Here is an 18,280-nt window from a genome sequence, read left to right on the forward strand (position 1 = left end):
AGCTTCATGGTTCAGGGTGCATATATTTTGTATGGGATTTTTTCAACAGTATATTAGATCCTTGGGTTTATTTTGTCGGTTTATATTCAATCGGTTGGATACTTCCTACCTCATCAACAACTGGTGTTATTCAAAGGATTCAAGTTATTATAGTCGAAGATGTAGTTGGTGTGTCGACTCTTCATCAAGGTTTTATAAATTATATATATATATACACACACACACACACACACACACACACATATATATATATATATATATATATATATATTTGGGTGTGTGTACCCTTAGTTGTTTGGTTGTACGATTTTATTTCTAGCAAGCTCGGGTTTGGTGGTTATAATTAGATATATGAGATCCGATTGTATTTCCATCTTCGGCTAGGCACATTGACAAGGTTGGTATTTGGGTCGATCTGATCTGGGTTCAGACAACACTTTAGGTGATTTTGGAATCTTCCTCCGAGTTGGGAAGTTTTTTGGTTAGTTGTGCTTTGGTGGGATCTATTCAGCTTGGCATCTTGTTTCGGTTGATAAGAGAATGTTTCCATTAGCTGTTGAGGTTCGTCAACTAGTTGGATCCGATTGTATTTTACCCTATGGGTAAGGTTGTGATAAATAAGGAACACATTCGACCTGAGGAACACTGTGTGTTCATATAGGAAGTGTGAAATCTTAGTGGTTCAACGAATGTTGTCGTGAGGAGTGTATGTGGACCAAGTAGGATAGCCTGAGAACACTTGGTCTAGCTTTATAGCCTGGTTCTTGTTTGATTTATTTCTCTTGAGTTAGAACAAGCGTTCAACTGTCTATCTTATTTATGGTTGTGTATGATCATGTTTTCATCTAATGTCGCATCTGTGACAACCTGGTCTATAGAAGGGTTGTTTGCTCTAGAATGGTATAACTCGTGTTGTAGGTGATAAGTGTTGAGTGGGTTCCTGTAGGTCATTGGGATGATGGACGTGTGCCTATAGGCCCGCTTAGGTGCTGGTTGTGAGTCTTCAATACCCATGATAGGGTGATGGCAAGAACGGTGTAGAACTGTGAGTTCTCATTCCAATTGTTGGATGGTGTCATGGTGTATTGTAAACCATCATGGATTTTACTTATGTGAGTAGGACCCGACAGTTGTGTAGCGGAGACCTGTATATTAGTTCGTGGTCGTTTGACATAGCTGGGTGTTTGAATGGTATGGTATTGTTGTTGATGTGTAGTGGCCGGTAGGTTTGTGTAGACATTTGTAGGATGTGACTTGTTGGAAAGGTCATGATTGTTTATTAGCAGTTCCTTGTTGAGTTCCTTATTAAAGGATCCTTGTTCCTTATATAAAAAGGATTTGTGTGACTTAATTTACACGTGATGGAGTTCGTGGTTAGTCTCTTGGATGATTTGTTAGATGGTTGTGCACCTATATTGTTATGGGATTTTGAATTCCATGCGAGATTTTTGGATTGGCCATCGTTAAGCTTGTGGGAGTGGTGGGTAGTGTTGACTATTAGGAAGGCAAGTGTGTATTTGAGGTCTTTTGGGCATAATTTCTGGTTTTGGGATTGCTTGAAATTCACGATATAATTGGATTGAGTGATCGTTCAGCATGTTTTGGTGGTGTTTCTTGCCATGGACTAGGGGTAGGTGCGAAGAACAGATGATCATCAGTCTTTAGGTATGGTTTCAGGAGTTTAGATTGATGAGTTTCAGGTTTTGTGAAGTGTATTGATAGGGTTGGTTTGTAGTTTCAGTTTGAAAGTTCCCCGGTTTGAGTGGTTTTGCTCTAAGTTGGACCTGATAGTTGGTAAGAGAGAGGTGGATGTTCAATTTAAATGTTTTCCAGTGATTGGATTGTTTGATGGCATCAGTTGAGTCTAAATAGTCTCTCGAATTTCCTTTATGGATGCTTTGAATTTATGAAGTGGCTAGAGGAAGCATGTAGTTTGTGTTAATGTTGTTTTAGAAATTATAATCGAATTGGATTTCAACAAAAAAAATCCAGTTTAACAGGGGGAGAATTGTACCACCCAGTTTCCTGATATTATATTTCGGGCTTAAAATTGATTAAGTGAGAGTATTGTGCTTTAAGGGGATGGAATATGGACCTTAATGGAAGGAGGACTTTGGGCTAAGAGTATAAGAAAATGGTTATGAGGATGGGTTTTGGTCTGCATGGCATTCAGGCTTTGTAGGTTATGGGCCACGTTGGGTGAGGAAGCCTGTGGTGCGATGTGTAGAGGGTCACGACGTGGTGTCGGTTGTTGCCTAATCCTAATATTTTAGGGTTTGCTTCATATTTAAAGGAACATATCCAGGATTTAGGTGAAATGATCACCCTCCCTCTTCTCCAAGCACCATTTACCTTAAAACCCTAGCGTCCATGTTATTCTTCCTTCATTTCTTGCTACTTTTTTTGATCTTTGGAGCTTTAATGGAAGATTGAGGAAGATGAAGATTCTTGTGATGTTGTGAGATGCTTTCTACTCATTCCATCTCATCTTCTACAACTTATGGACCTTGGGTATGATGCAAGTTTCCATCTTTATACTTAAAAGTTGCTAGATCCATATTCTAAGCTGGTTTTTGGTCCATTTGATAAATTTGTGTTGTTGGGTGTGACAAAGTTTGCAACTTTATCATTCCACATTGTCCCATTAGATTTTTGGTTTATGGATATGTTCTTTCATGATCTTTGGACACCATGGTTGGAGTTAGAATCTTATTTTGGTCATTTTTGAGCTAGAATGGTGTGATATATGCATTCGACATGCATGTCCATATAGGTATGATTTTTATGATCCATTGGAGTGCATTAAGGACTTATGGAAAGCATGAAACGTGGATATGTGAGATTACACACTTAATCGATTAAGTGGTTCATCATTGGGCACACGGCGCGACAGAGGTCTAGTCGCAGCGCGATGGCAAGGAATTCATCACGATATGATGTCGGGACCACGACACAGTCAAGGGGCTTGGTCGCGGTATGGTGATCAATGTTGGTTGACCGATGACTTTTTGATCAGTTTCACTTTTTGTTAAACCTTGATTGATTGCTTAGCTAAATGCTAGTTTGATTTGGTTGTAGGTAGCTTATGTTAGTTGTTTCTGTTGTCGAGGTTGCTATTGAGTTTCTACTGTTTAGTTTATCTGAGTTTTCTCACTGAGTTACTTATATCATACTAGGTTATAACCCGTGGACACCACGGGAAATAAATTTAAAAATAATTCATTTAAATTATAACTTAGTTATTGAGCAATGTTTTGTTTGTAATTTCATAGTGATATAATGATTGGTTGGAATTATGAAATGATAATGGTTTGAATTTGAAATCAACAATTTGTATTTGTATATATGTTAGAAAGTTATCATTTTGTATAATGCAATATAAATTTAAAAAAAAAAACATAAACATAAATTCATATAAATAATAAAGTTTTATAGAGTTTTTATAAATTTCTAATAACTTCTTTATACACGACATTGGATGTTTTATTTGATAGTCTACCATGGTTATCAAAAATTAACAATTTTAATCTCTCTCTACTTTGAACTCTAGATAAAGCAACATACAACTGGCCATGTGTAAAAACAGGATCCTTGAAATACAATCCAATCTTCGATAAAGACTGACCTTAGGTCTTGTTAATTGTCATTGCAAAACATACATCCAATGGAAATTGTCTTCTTTGGAATTTGAATGGGATTTTGTTTTTAGTAGGAGTTAAAGACATTCTTGGAATGAAAGTCCGGTTTCCAATATTACTTCCAGATATGATAACTGCCTCGATTACTCGTTTACCCAAAGATATGACTTGTAGTCTAGTGCCATTGCATAAGCCATTTTTCTGATCAATGTTTCTCAATAACATAACTGGAACACCGACTTTTAAAATGAGATTATGGTTTGACATACCTGAGATTTTAAGACTATTTAAAACATCAGGTGAGTATAAATTTGCATCAAATTGATCATGGACAAAATCATATTAGCAGAGGCTATCTGAACTTAAATATTCTTTTTGCTCTCCTGGAATCAGTTTTAGGAACAGATCATTTATTTCTTGGACAACTTCATTCTTGGGAGCAAGTATTGCTCTTTCTTGAAAATAAACCGCAATGTTGAAGTTTCAAGAATGGAAGGATATACAAAATTGATTAATGAGCCAATAGGATCACATAGATCATTAATGAGAATGTCTTCTGGAATATCAACAATTGCTTCACCATCATTCGGACCACCAAGATTACCTTCTCCTATGTCCAAAAGCCAGTTTGAAAAACCCGTTATTCGATGAACAGCAGATGAATCGCTTCCAACAGTTAACCTCATGTACATTTCAAATTTAATATTTGCATGTTAAAGATTCATTTTGATACATATAGAGATATAGTTGTTATATTACATTCGTATATAGAAAAGTATTTATATTTATAATTTTATAATTTTATATTTTATAATATATATAAAACGATATTTGCAAACCATTGAAACAGAAACAGTTAAAGATATTTATGAAAATACAAAAAAAATAGATATATGAATATAAAAGTTTACAAAATTAAAATAAATACCTCGAGGGGTTCAAAAATCTCAGCAATAGTCTTGAGCTTAGTTCTAACTAAGAAATCATCAAATTCAGAAAGTTGTTTAGATTCAATAACTGAAATTGTATTTGAAGACGAATCAGGACGATCATCCACATCTAAACGGTAAATTATATAAAATATACTTTATTAGAATTATTTAAATGAAATGTTGTATAATTAAAACCTATATGAAAATAGGTTACCTTTTTTTGAAGAGAGTAATTTCATCAATGTCAGAATTGATGAACAACTTTGAAGATGTAAAGTAGGTGTTAACACTTGGACGGTCTTTAATAAAAATAATAATAATTAGTATAACAATCCAAGATGATTAAGTGTGTTGATAAATTAAGAATATACCTCTCCAAACAGTAAATTGTGCAAACTAAAGTATAACAACAACATGTTGATTTGGTGGATTGTTATCTATGTAATTCTGCATCTTGTACGCATAATCACCCCACAAAATTACACGGAGTTGCAAAGCACTAAAAAGTCAACAATTGTTTATTAAAAGTCATTTTTTTAACATAATATAGACTACAAATATAAACATATAAAAAAACATACCTTGCATCTTGGATGTGAATCGTTAGCCTGTGTTTAGACTTATCTTTAGACTTATCTGAATTATCTCTCATCATCTCACTAACAGCAACTACCAAACCAATAACATCTGTAAAAAAACAATTGAATGAAGAGTTGTTTAAAATTTGAAGTGATAATATAAATTAGATAAGTGTAATTAAGACCAATTAAATTTTTAGTTTATAACGGGAATTATAAATAATAACTAACCAACAGATGTATCTTGAGGATGTAGAAATGAGAGTATAGATTCATACTCAATAAATGAAAATTCAAATTTAGTTCCAGAAAATTCTGCACATTTTGTAACAACAGTATCTTGGACAAATGTTAGTTTTTGATCTTGAGGAGTTAATTTGAAAATACTGGGCTTTTGTGATGCAACACTTGGATTTGTGATGTAAAAAGCTGACCCATCCTTTAACATATTTATGAATCGATACAAACATTTTTTGTAGACAGTAGCTTGGATTTTGCTCCCCTATAAAAAATTTATATGCCATAAACAAAGAAGTAATTGTAATTACGTGTTTAAGTGTAAGAAATCATTAATATGTAGAGTGTAGATACCTTTTCATCAAGTAAGATTAATTCAATTGCCCAAATGTCATCCTTGTTGTAGCATGACATATGTTTCCACAAGTTTATGACACGAACTTTTAGTGTCAAATCGTCCCTCAGCGCATCCACATCATCAATCAAAGTGACATTGTGATCACCCATTTCACTGGAAAAAAAAATAAAATTTATATAAATTTGATGAAAAATATATGTAATAGTTAAGGCTATTTTTTGTTTTGATTGTTTTTTTATCAATCAAAAGTAGTTTTAAAAGTAAACAAATTTAGAAAAGAAAAGGTTTCTATGCACGTATACGTATTATACGCATAGAAACAATAACATATAAAGGTTATCCTTAGTTAACAAAAAATAAAAGATATAATTTACAAATAAGACATAAAGGGTAAATTTGTCCAACATATATACATAAGAGTAAATAATGTTGTAAACATTTTTCTTATTAAAAGATTTGAAATACTTCTTTACAATTTATATCCATAACAGCTTCAAATTAGCTTTCTTATTGATATAAAGGGTAAAGTCGTCCAACATTAGAACCATCCATACTTTTTTACAATATATAGCAATGTACTAAACCAAATACAAAAAGAAAGGTTCTCGTGCACTGTTAGGTTTTGCACAAAAACAAAATCATAGAATGCCTATTAGTATTCAACAAAAATTAAAACATAAAATTTCATTCTGTGTAAACCTTTTTAATTTATATAGTAACCATTTTCTAAGTATGAGAAAAATGATAATTTTGTCTATAAAATATTACACAAAGTAACAGAAGAAGAAGAAGAATATAGATATATAATCAAAATAAGAATAACAATAATAGAATAGAATAGCATGGTTTATACAGAAAGGAAAAACAGGAGAAGAATATATATATATATATATATATATATATATATATATATATATATATATATATATATATATATATATATATATATAAGTGAAAGAATAAGAATAACGACATTGTGGTTTATACCGAAAGGAAAAACAGAAGGAGAAGAATATATATATATATATATATATATATATATATATATATATATATATATATATATAAGTGAAAGAATAAGAATAACGACATTGTGATTTATAGAGAAAGGAAAAACAGAAGGAGAAGAATATATATATATATATATATATATATATATATATATATATATATATATATATATATAAGTGAAAGAATAAGAATAACGACATTGTGGTTTATACAGAAAGGAAAAACAGAAGGAGAAGAATATATATATATATATATATATATATATATATATATATATATATATATATATAAAAGTGAAAGAATAAGAATAACAGCATTGTTGTTTGGGGATGCCATACTGGAATCGTAGTGTTTTATGATTCAGCTAATCAGCAAAATGCGAATAGGCAAATGTTGGAAACGAATTCAAAGGTTTCGTATTTATAAGTGAAAGAAAACATTCAAATCGTAATGGTAATGCTCAATATTTTGTTTGATTTTGATTTGATTTAATTCCTATTATGATGCAGATATATTTGGAAAAAGATAAATTTATTAAAAACTCATTGCTGATTTTATGTGATATGATGGATGATTGATTTTAATGCAGGTTTAATAAAGAAACAGATTTGCTGATTAGTAGCAGAATTAGAGGATTGGCCGATCAAAGATTGATAACAAAAAGAATTTCCGTTTTATAGTATAGTGATTTTATTTAAATTGAATTTGAATTTGAATTTGAATTTGAGATTGATTAGATTGCACTCCGTTAATTTGGTGTTACATTTTGAGCGGGAACTTTATTCTGTGAATATAAGAGGTAATGACACATGGATTGGTATGTGTTATTAGAGGGACATGTGGCAAACCTAGAGAGGTTTTTATTAGGATGAGAGATGTTGTATATGAGCTGCGATTAGATCGGGGTTGTTGATAACCCAATTTGTTGTATGTGAGCTACTGATAGCTCGGGGTTGCCGATAACCCAAATTGTTGTATTTGAGTTGCTGATAACTGATGGTTGTTGATAGTCCATAGGGTAGATGATAGCCCATTGTTGCTTTATATGTTTTGATGTGTGGTACTATATGTGATACTTTGGCAAACTCACTAAACTTTGTGTTTATAATTGTGGATTAAATGTGTTTCAGGTACTTTATCAGTTTGTGAGGAAGCAAAGGCGTGATTGTACACATACATTAACAATTTTATGATTAAAGGATCTACGATATTTTCATTATACTCTGATTTATGGATTTCAATTTATGAACAAATGGTTTTGCTTTAAATATATCTTTATGAAAATGAGTGTTTATGTCGGTTTAAAAAATAAAAAATGTATTTTGAAAATTGGGACGTTAGAGAAACATATAAGCTTTGATGTTTTCTAAATAGTAAATAAACGTGTAATTTGTTCCTCTCTCCCAAAAAAAAATTTTGTTTTTTTGAATTCTTGTAATTTTAGAACTATCAAACAACTCAAATCTGAAATAAAAAAAACATAGACTTTTCTTGAACCAAAGTTCATATAGGGTTGTTTTGTTTGTTTGCTTTTTTTTTTGTGTGTGTGTGGAACTCTATTAAATACATAATCTGACTATAATATGGTTTCTAAAAAAAAACCTTACTCAGTCACGAGTAACAAAGAATTTAGTTGATCATTAACTCAAATTTTCTGGTCCACAAAACCATTTAGTTGTTGTGTATAGGGAGGCATCGTCTCATGTATAATTGTAATTTATTAAAAATGATAGGCATTTATATATTATCACTCGTATTTTGTTCTTAAACATTTAATCGATAAACTTTAGAGTAAATTACTGATATCATTCTCGTGGTTTAGTTAAAATTACGTGTTTCATCCATGTCTAGCCGGAATCGTATAGAACTATAGATAAACACCTCAAATCCTAACCTGAAACTGAAAACTAAATTATGAGATCTAAATCCTACCTAATAAATAAAGATAATTTTGCCACATGTCACATTCTCATTTATTTTGCCACATGTAATTTTGTGGTTATTTTCAATTAATTTTTATTCCACATGTGATTTTGTGGTTTTTTTTCATTTTATTAATCTCCACAGAATATTTAAATATAATAATTGCAATAAATATAATAATAAATACATATCAGTTTCATTAATTAATTCATTTTAAAGTTTTATTAGTTTCCTTTGTTTATTTATCTACATTATTTGTTTAATTAAAAAAACAAACAATTTAATTTTAACAATTCAATATTTTTCGATTTTTTTTCTTATAAATTCAAATTTCTCAAATGTTTAGAATTTCGTATTTTTTTCTTTAAAATGAACCCATGTAATACATGGGTCTTACACCTAGTTTGGAATAAAGTAATTAACCTGAAACTCAAAATCAAAACGTTCACTAAACTCAAAAATTAACCTGAAATCTGAAATCAAATATTGATCAGTAAAAAATCGGGCATAAATCTGTAACTCAAAACCACGTCTAATTACACAAACTAAAAAAAGAAAATCGACAAGTAACCATGTCACTACTTCCATTTTCATAGGGGTGAGCATGTGTCGGTTTGGGTCGGTTTTGACCTAAAACCAAACCCAAAACTAACTTATCCATTTTCAGAAAACTATAACCCAACCCAACCCAAAACCGATGGGTTCGATTTCTCGGGTTTTCGGTTTTACCGGATCGGTTTTGGGTTTAAACTCAAACCCATTCTAAGCCTAACTTTGAGAACTGAGAAATTGGGGTTTCTTTATATAAGAGATTAAGGTGTTGCTTGTTTTTTTTTTAAAAAAAAAACATTTTCAGACCACTTATTGTTGTGCGACACAACACACATGCAACAGTTGCCTTCTCGCAGCAGTTTGTTTTTTGAAAGACTTCAGATTACAAAATCTCTGCTTGTATTCTATGCGGCGCAACACTTGTCTAACCTCTTCAAACATCTTCAACTTTCGTTTTTTCCAAGTGATTTTTTTAGAAATTTGGTATAACTTATTTTTTGTTAAACTGTGATTTTTTTTAAACTCTGATTTACCGATTTGATATAATTTCTTTTTATAGTTTCCATAAATTTTTTATAACTTGATTTAATAAAAGAAATTGATTTTTTTTTTAATTTTTTTACCATTTCTGTTAATAATATTTTCAATTTCGATTGCATCTTTTTTAACATGTGTAATTTTTTTACGATATTTGTAGACATTGTTTACAATATTTTCTAAAGTTTTTTTATTATTATCTTTTTTTTATGTTTTTTAAAATTAGTTTTTTTTTCTAGAATAAAACTGATAGCTTCTTTTATATTTTTCTAGATTTTTTTTCAAAATTATATTTTTGTTCTTTACATGTTTTTTTAGTATTCTTTAATGTTTTAGGACTAGAATTATTAAGATTTCATTGTTGAGAATAGTTTTTAGTTTATAAAATTAGTTTATTTAAATTTCAGTTTACTAAAACAGTCTGCAGATGTTAAAAAACAAACATGCTTCTTATTACAGGCTGCAACTATTTGGTCCATTTCTTTTGCTTTAGAGGGTTGCAGAGGTAGTCCATAGACTTTATGAATTTTCGCTTCGAAAAAACAAACAACACCTAAGTGTGCTCAAGTTTCATACGAATACCAATGTGGGACAACTTCCAACTTTAAAGAAAGAATTCCTACTGATATGGGTTACGCTGCCAAAAAAAATTAAATATAAATGTTAAAGGCAAGACCCGAACTTGGGTGGTAGTGAGGTCGAGTAATAAGAGTGAAGCGCCTTAACCAACTAGATGTGATGCTAATTATGTATACATACTAATTTACAAGTGCCACATGAACAGTACTTTATTGTCATTGGCTGTATTTTTCTTTTTCTATTTTGCTTTTTGATAATTATATTTTTTATCTGTCTCTTCCTCTTTGCCCGATGTCATCTGCTCACCGCCTACTGCCGATAGAAATGTGCTTACTGTCACCGACTCAACTTCACTATCTCTTATACCTTCTTCTAATTATTCCACCGCTTAATCTAATACTCATTTCTCTCTGAATCTATCATGGTCAAGGCCTCCAGATCCTTCTACACCGCCTCTCTGAAATACCCCCAACTGATCGTCTCTGCCTCCTTTAAGCCTCCATCCACCGCTATGCATGTATACAACTCTAGAATCGGTCGCCACCGTGGAACCGTCGAAGCTCCAGACGCCCTTCTGCCAGTCTTCACGACCTTCGTTTTGCTGGAAATCTACTTGATAGTCGACTGTCTAAAATCAAACGGCGGTCGCATCCCTTCTCTAAAATCGAGCAGCAACAGGTAATTTATCGTTTTATAAAGATTTACTAATTTTTCTGATTCCTCCCCCGATTCAAACCCATTTTCACAAACATCTTCACTGGAATTGGAATTGGAATTCACAGCAGTTTGTTTCTTATATAACCCTCGGCTCTTATCCAGAAACCTTCGCAGCACCTCCTTTTATATATGTCGTCGTCCTCCGGTGGCTTCCCGTTTTCCATCCCTGATTCCGCCAATTAGGGTTAGGTTTGTTGTTGTTGTTCTGTCCTGGACGACGTTACAACAACGGCTCTTAGGCCGGTCCTTCATCCTGTGAATCAAGTTGTTTCAAGGTCCTCTGGTGTCACGACGATCGATTCCCCCTTCGTATCCTTCTTGACTACCATCAAAATCAAATCTTTTGCTATTAGAATATATGGAAGGTTTCAGACCGACTTGCACCAGCAACACAGAAGACTAATGTTACTATGATTGAAAGGGTAGACTTCCATGATAGCGATGCTTTCCCCTGCTTTTCCTTTTTCAACTTAATGAAAAGGTAGATATTGGTTGAACTAATTTTTGGATTTTGTTTTTTACCAGTTATCTAATATTTCATATTTATGATGTTTATAGTTACGGAATAATGTATGTGCTTCTATATGCAGGTTTTATGTGATATATTGGCGGATAATAATGGTATTAAGAAACTCCAGGTAAATATTAATGGTGTAGGTCATAAGATTATATTTTTATTTATTTTATTTATAAAATTTTAAATTTTCAACCTGTTGATTATTGTGTGAAAGACTGATGTATTTCCATGTTACAATGACCAATTATTTTCTCTTTTTTATACTTGAAGCATATTTGTTACAGATGTATGTCATTGTTCTTATTCTTTACATTCTATCAATCATCAAAAATAATATTGATGTGATACAAATCTTGGTTAATTTGTTTATTTTCAGTTGTGCTTCTTGCTTATTATGTGCAGGGGGTGTACTCTGATCACAATTGACGAGGGCTGTTGTTTCTATGGGTTTAGGACTTCAAAGATTTATGTACAACTTCCCCAAATTATGTTAATCTCTCCTCCGATTGAGCCCCACCATATACATAGGACTACTGATGCCAATTTTGCCCTTGCCCTAAGATCTGGAAAATCGTTTCAGCTGGAAATTCGTTGATGTGTATAAGCCTTTCTTTAGACCCCAAAAGATGATCTTTGTTTGCCTAACTTGCCACCAGATTCCGATACTGTACAAATTTGTCGACTTGGGAAAGGTCTTTGGAAACCCTCGATGTATATGGTTGCCCTGTTGCTACTGTAGAGATATATCCAAATTCACGAGGGATCAACCGGTAAATCACACCGACCTTACTGCATCATGTTTTGGTTATGGTTTTTTTCAGTTCTGAATTTCAACAGTTTCGTTAGTATTTGGATTTAGATTGAAAGTTTCTAAGCTAATTCGTTGTTTCTACTTTTAATTTGACATTTATTTGTTTCAAGGATTATTTTGGCCAATATGGAAAGGAAAAAATATTGGTTATGTTGTTCTTCAGTAGAAATGAAACCCACCAAGCAATTCAGTATACATGTTATCTGTTTACATTTTCAGACTAAAAGTTTGAAACTCTCAGCTTTGTTTTTCTTCATCACAGATTCTCGCTGTTTTCTGTGAGCCGGGTGTGGCAAAAGTGAATGTCATCTGTTGGATTGCAACACAGATAATGAATAAGGAGAGTTTAAGCCTTTTGATAATTGTAGTACAAAATCTCCTTATGGTATATCTTAATAGCTATTTTTTTGGGATTATTGGTCAGTGATTTAATATACTGTGGTGTTTATGTTAAAGAAATACCACTTTACTTTATTTATGTTTGCATTTTTTTTCAGGGGGAGAAATGAGACCACTAACTTAGAAGAAAATAACAAAAAAATTCATACGATGAGGCTGTTGTGCTATTTGTCAAGGTATACTTTTCATTTTATTTTGATAAATCAATTAATTATAATATGATGCTATGGTTTATTTCCTTTACTACAATGTATTTTCACTTATACTATTGGCGGATAACATTTTTTTTTACCTAGGTTCTCTTGCAATTGATGTAGAAGTGATCTTTACTTTTATAAAGGGTAAATTTGTCATTTTTTGCTCAATTATTCTGCTATCTATCTTTATAATGAGAATTTGTTGGAAGGAATCTAATGTTTAGTCATTCCACTTTCCAAGTATACCAAAAGAATGAGTTTTACCCATAAGAATTCAACTGCTTTGAACCCATTTGGCTCTATAAATGACAACTCAGTGATGGTTGTAGATTTGTTCCAGTATTTATCAGTACATTAACCTTTCGACTTTTCATTTTATTTTTTGCTTAAGACTATTTTACGTTTCTTCTTTGCTTCCATAGGTACTTTAGAGTGACCTTAGAGATTTGGTTGGGAGTTGATGTATGACACCATGGTTTGATTTGTATTTTGATTTGTATCTTATGGAGGAAAAGAGGTATTTTATGTCTCATGTGTAGACTTTGTGTATATACCTTTTTTATTTGTAATATACTAACATTTCATGATGGTTCTATTTCTATTGCTCCTCAATTGAAAGAGGTTGATAAATGTGTGAAATGATTCAGAAAGAAGAGTGAAATGGATTTCAGTGGTCTTTGACATATTTTAACGTATTTTTTTGAAGTAAAATATGAAGATATCAATTTCCATTCCATCTTTGTTGGCCAAATATTTGATTTTATAAGAACTTTTCAGTAATTTTCCATGTTTGTAGATGTTTGGACTGCTCTAAACCTCGATTGTTGATTACATGCTTTTTTACATTTATTTCTCATTGTAAGTTTTGCATTCACTGATTGTGTTTGGATTCCAACCCCGCAAAGCGGGGATTCTTTCCTAGTTCTGTCTAAATTGCAAAATATTGATATATAATACATATCATAGGCATAAAGCACAACGAAAATATAACATACGTAATGAGGCGAGTGGGTTTCGATCATGGGACCTCAAGAAGGCAAAACAGTGCCGTAAACACTACACCATGGTTCCTCTTGCATATTAAATCCATCGAACACGTATATATACATTTATAGTTCGCAGAATATATATATATTTCACAAAATTTTGGTTTGGGTTGATTTTTTTTTCAGTTTTCGCTTTTTATAAAACCGAAACCAACCCAATATTTCATTTTTTTTTTAAAATCAAACCCAACCCGTTGGTTTCTATTATGGTTTTGGCTTTTTAGTTTTGTTTTTGTTGGTTTTTCGGTTTCTTTCTCACCCATACATTTCATCTTAAAATCGATGTCATGAACAAACCAGGGGCGGTCCTAGCTAGGTGCCCGGTGTGGCACCGGCAACACCTAGCTTCCGCGCACGTAGTAGAAAAAATTTTATTTTTTTTTAATTTTTACCTATTGTGCCACTACGTAAAAAAATCGTGCAACTACTAAAAAAATTGTGCAACTACATAAAAAAAATTGTCACTCTATCGGGAATTACCAAACGAAAAAAAATAATAACGAGCCCACAATCCAATGTTTTAATCGATTATTGTCTAATAGTCCAATTGCTCAAAGCCAAAAAAAAAAAAAAAAAAAAAAAAAAAAAAAAAAAAAAAAAAAAACTTAAGTGGTTAAATTAGCAATTGGGCTAATTGCTTGTAAAAAAGATAGCCCATCCTAATTATTTGAGTTTCTAATTGATGATCGGTACAAGCAAAAAAAAAAAAACGATTACACAGCAACAACCGATTGTCCAGACGTCGACTCAACTTCTTGGCGCTTGCGGCTTGCCTCCAAGGCTCCAAAATTCAATCGATTGCCTAATGTCGATCACCCCTGGATGACTTCTATATTCTATCGATTCACAGGCTCACAGCCCAATTGGCCAATTCTATCTTCTTGATCGTGAGTCACAGCCCAATTGCCCAAAATCGATTTTGTTGTTTGCCTTGAATCTTGATTGATTTCTTGAAGCAGTTTTCAACAAACTGTCTTCTTTCAATTTCTACAATGAAGCAAGTAAGTTTTACCAATTACCATTTACCAATTCATTTAGATATTTGAAATTGATATGTTTTTTAAAGTTATTGATTGACTTGGGTGAAATTGATTTGTTTTGTTGAAGTTATATTGTTTGATTAGGTTATATTCATATATTGCTATGTTTTTTTTATTGAATTGATTGTTTGATTAGGTGAAATTCATATGTTTTTTATTGAATTGATTGTTTGATTAGGTGAAAGCAACTTGTTTTATTGAAGTCATTGTTTGATTAGGTGTAATTGTTAAGTTTTTATTGAATTTTTGTTTGATTAGGTGAAAGCAACTTGTTTTATTGTTTGATTAGGTGTAATTGTTATATTTTTGTAGGTTAAACTAAGTGGTTTTTTTTACCAAAAGACAAAGACCTAATCCTAATGAAAGTGATGAAGAATGTTCCCAAATACCAATCACCAATAAATCAATTCCTTCCGTTTCTAATCCTAATGCAACTCCACAAACACCAATCACCAATCATTCAATCCCTTCTGTTTCTAATCCAACTCCACAAACACCATGTTCTAACCAACCTATTGACTTGAAAGATCTTCCAAAGGACCCGGCGGATAGGCCATTGATTACAAGTTACAATTCAAATATAAGAGATGATGTAAGAAGAGCATATTTGCTTCAAGGACCGTGTCAAGTAAGGGCACATAAGTTTCCTAAAAAAATAGGTGATAGATTTAGAAGATTCGTTCCTTCATGGTTTAATGACTTTGATTGGTTGGAATATAGTGTGAAAAACAATTGTGCATATTGTTTATATTGTTATTTGTGTGGGGACCTCATGGGACAAAAAGGAGGGAGAGATGCATTTGTTTCCCAAGGTTTTGATACTTGGAATAAAAAAGATGTATTTCGGACTCATGTGGGTGGTGTTGATAGTTTTCACAACAAAGCAAGAGAAAAGTGTGAGCTTTTAATGAGGGAAAAACAAGCAATTAATGTAGTCTTGAGGAAGCAAACCGAAGCGGATGACAATAAATATAAAGCTCGATTACGTGTTTCTATTATTGTTGTTAGACTTTTATTAAAAACCGGTTTACCGTTTCGTGGTCATGACGAGTCGGTTAACTCGGAAAATAGAGGGCTTTACATTGAAGTGTTAAAAGCCATTCGAGAGACTAGTGAAGAGATTTTCAACAATACTTTAGAAAATGCTCCTAAAAACAATCAACTAATTTCCCCTAAAATTCAAAAAGAACTTGTGCAATGTTTTGCACAAGAAGTACTTTTGAGTATTCGTGAAGAGATTGGTCAAGATGTTTTTGCTTTACTAGTTGATGAATCTAGTGATGTTTCAAAAAAGGAACAAATGGCTATTGTTTTGCGTTATGTCGATAGTCTTGGCTTTGTGAAAGAAAGATTCATAGGAATAGTGCACGTGAAGGATACATCTTCTTTGACCCTCAAAAACGCCATAAATGAAGTACTTACAAGTAATAAGTTGAGTTTTAGTCAGGTAATTTATTCTTTACTTTTTTTTTATTTCAATTTAATTATATATATATATATATATATATATATATATATATATATATATATTAATTGTTTTAAATTTTAATAGATAAGAGGACAAGGTTACGATGGGGCTAGCAATATGCGAGGGGAATTCAATGGTTTGAAAGCTTTGATATTACAAGAGAATGACACGGCTTTTTATGTACATTGCTTTGCACACCAACTTCAACTAGTAGTTGTGGCTGTAGCAAAGAAGCATGATGGTGTTAGTAACTTTTTTTTGAGTAAATTTCGTTGGTGGTTAATGTTGTTTGTGCCTCGTGTAAAAGAAAAGACTTACTATGAGAACAAGCAAGAGAAAGGGTGCAAAAAGGCTTGTGTAGTGGTGATCTTGAAACAGGAAGAGGGTTAAATCAAGAGACTACACTTGTTCGAGCGGGAGAGACAAGATGGGGTTCACATTTCAACACACTCACAAGTTTGATGAAGTTGTTTGCAGATGTTCTTGTAGTTTTAGATTTTGTGAAAGAGGAGGGAGGGTCATTGGCAAACCGTCAACAAGCATCTGGAATCTTAGCATATTTTAAATCATATGAGTTCGTGTTTTACTTACATATGATGTATGACATTTTACACCTCACGGGTACATTGTCAAAGCAACTTCAAAGAAAAGATCTAGACATTTTGGAAGCGACTTCGATGGTTAGAGGGACAATGGAGGCATTGCAGTCTTTTAGAAACATAGGGTTTGCTAGCATTTTGCCAAAAGTATCCTCTTTTTGTCAAACACACGAAATTGAAACTTTAGATATGGAAGAGTTGTATATTGGTGCGAGAAACCGTAGGACTACAAAGACTAATAGATTTCATTTTGAGGTTGAAATCTTCAACACAGTGGTAGATATGCAACTTACAGAATATCGGGATCGATTTAGTGAAACAAGCACCCAATTACTAGAATACATGGGTGCTTTGAGCCCTTGTGATTCATTTGCACAATTTGACAAATCAAAGCTATTGAAGTTGGGTAAGTTATACAAGTATGACTTTGATGATTCAGATATGATAGACCTCGAAGGGCAACTTGAGATATTTTATCACTCTTGCATCAAAGATGAGCGTTTCACTAGTTTGAAAGGAATTTCCGACCTTTCTCGTTTGATGGTTAGTACAGGGAAGCATCGGTCTTATCCTTTGGTTTATAAGCTTTTAAAGTTGGCTTTAATATTACCCGTAGCGACCGCAAGTGTAGAAAGATGTTTTTCAAAGTTGAAGCTCCTGAAGACAGACTTGCGTAACAAAATTGGCGATGAATTTTTGAACGACTCATTGCTTTGTAATGTCGAGACGGAAGCACTTATGAAAGTTGAGGATGAAAAAGTAATGGAGCGGTTTCAAAAGATGTCTGCACGAAGAGGACAAATTTAAATTATAATAGATAGTTGTTATATAATGTTTAATCAGAAAAAAAAATTGTATTACATGGTTTATATTATGTTTGACCGGATTTCTTTTAACATTCTATATTATGTTTAACCAGAAAATTTTTTTTGTGCAACCCCTACTACTAATTCCTACGTCCGCCCCTGGAACAAACCCACCCAAAATCTAAAATCTTGAAATCCTTGTTTCAGGAAACTAAATTTGAAATCTAGTTTATATCTATTCATGACACCTAAACCTACTCATTTTGTTTGAGGATGTTGTGAGAAAGTACAAAATCGAGATGGTTAAGAGCCAAGAAGATGGCAGTGATGAGGTT

General features: G+C 32.3%; 2 protein-coding genes and 1 long non-coding RNA gene across 3 annotated transcripts; 2 read left to right on the top strand and 1 right to left on the bottom strand.

The window, feature by feature from the left end:
• Window positions 1-4,048: 4,048 nt before the first annotated feature.
• On the bottom strand, window positions 4,049-5,892 carry LOC111883632 (uncharacterized). Its single transcript, XM_023879953.1, has 7 exons — window positions 5,740-5,892; window positions 5,380-5,650; window positions 5,152-5,257; window positions 4,985-5,069; window positions 4,785-4,869; window positions 4,550-4,697; window positions 4,049-4,319 (listed from the first exon to the last, which is right to left on the bottom strand). The coding sequence occupies exons 1-7, from the start codon at window positions 5,890-5,892 to the stop codon at window positions 4,049-4,051; spliced, it is 1,119 nt and encodes a 372-aa protein (XP_023735721.1).
• A 4,646-nt stretch (window positions 5,893-10,538) lies between these two features.
• Window positions 10,539-11,716, top strand: LOC128133839 (uncharacterized). Its single transcript, XR_008232125.1, has 3 exons — window positions 10,539-11,023; window positions 11,165-11,543; window positions 11,653-11,716. It is a non-coding gene; the product is annotated as an uncharacterized LOC128133839 (long non-coding RNA).
• Window positions 11,717-15,024: 3,308 nt separating this feature from the next.
• On the top strand, window positions 15,025-17,946 carry LOC111883633 (uncharacterized). The gene is made up of 6 exons (XM_052770889.1): window positions 15,025-15,033; window positions 15,209-15,221; window positions 15,331-15,343; window positions 15,415-16,519; window positions 16,625-16,925; window positions 17,018-17,946. Exons 1-6 carry the CDS (start codon window positions 15,025-15,027, stop codon window positions 17,944-17,946), a joined length of 2,370 nt encoding a protein of 789 aa, XP_052626849.1.
• The last annotated feature ends 334 nt before the right edge of the window (window positions 17,947-18,280 follow it).

Source organism: Lactuca sativa, chromosome 4 (assembly GCF_002870075.4).
Source record: "Lactuca sativa cultivar Salinas chromosome 4, Lsat_Salinas_v11, whole genome shotgun sequence".
In the NCBI taxonomy this organism is placed as follows: domain Eukaryota; kingdom Viridiplantae; phylum Streptophyta; class Magnoliopsida; order Asterales; family Asteraceae; genus Lactuca; species Lactuca sativa.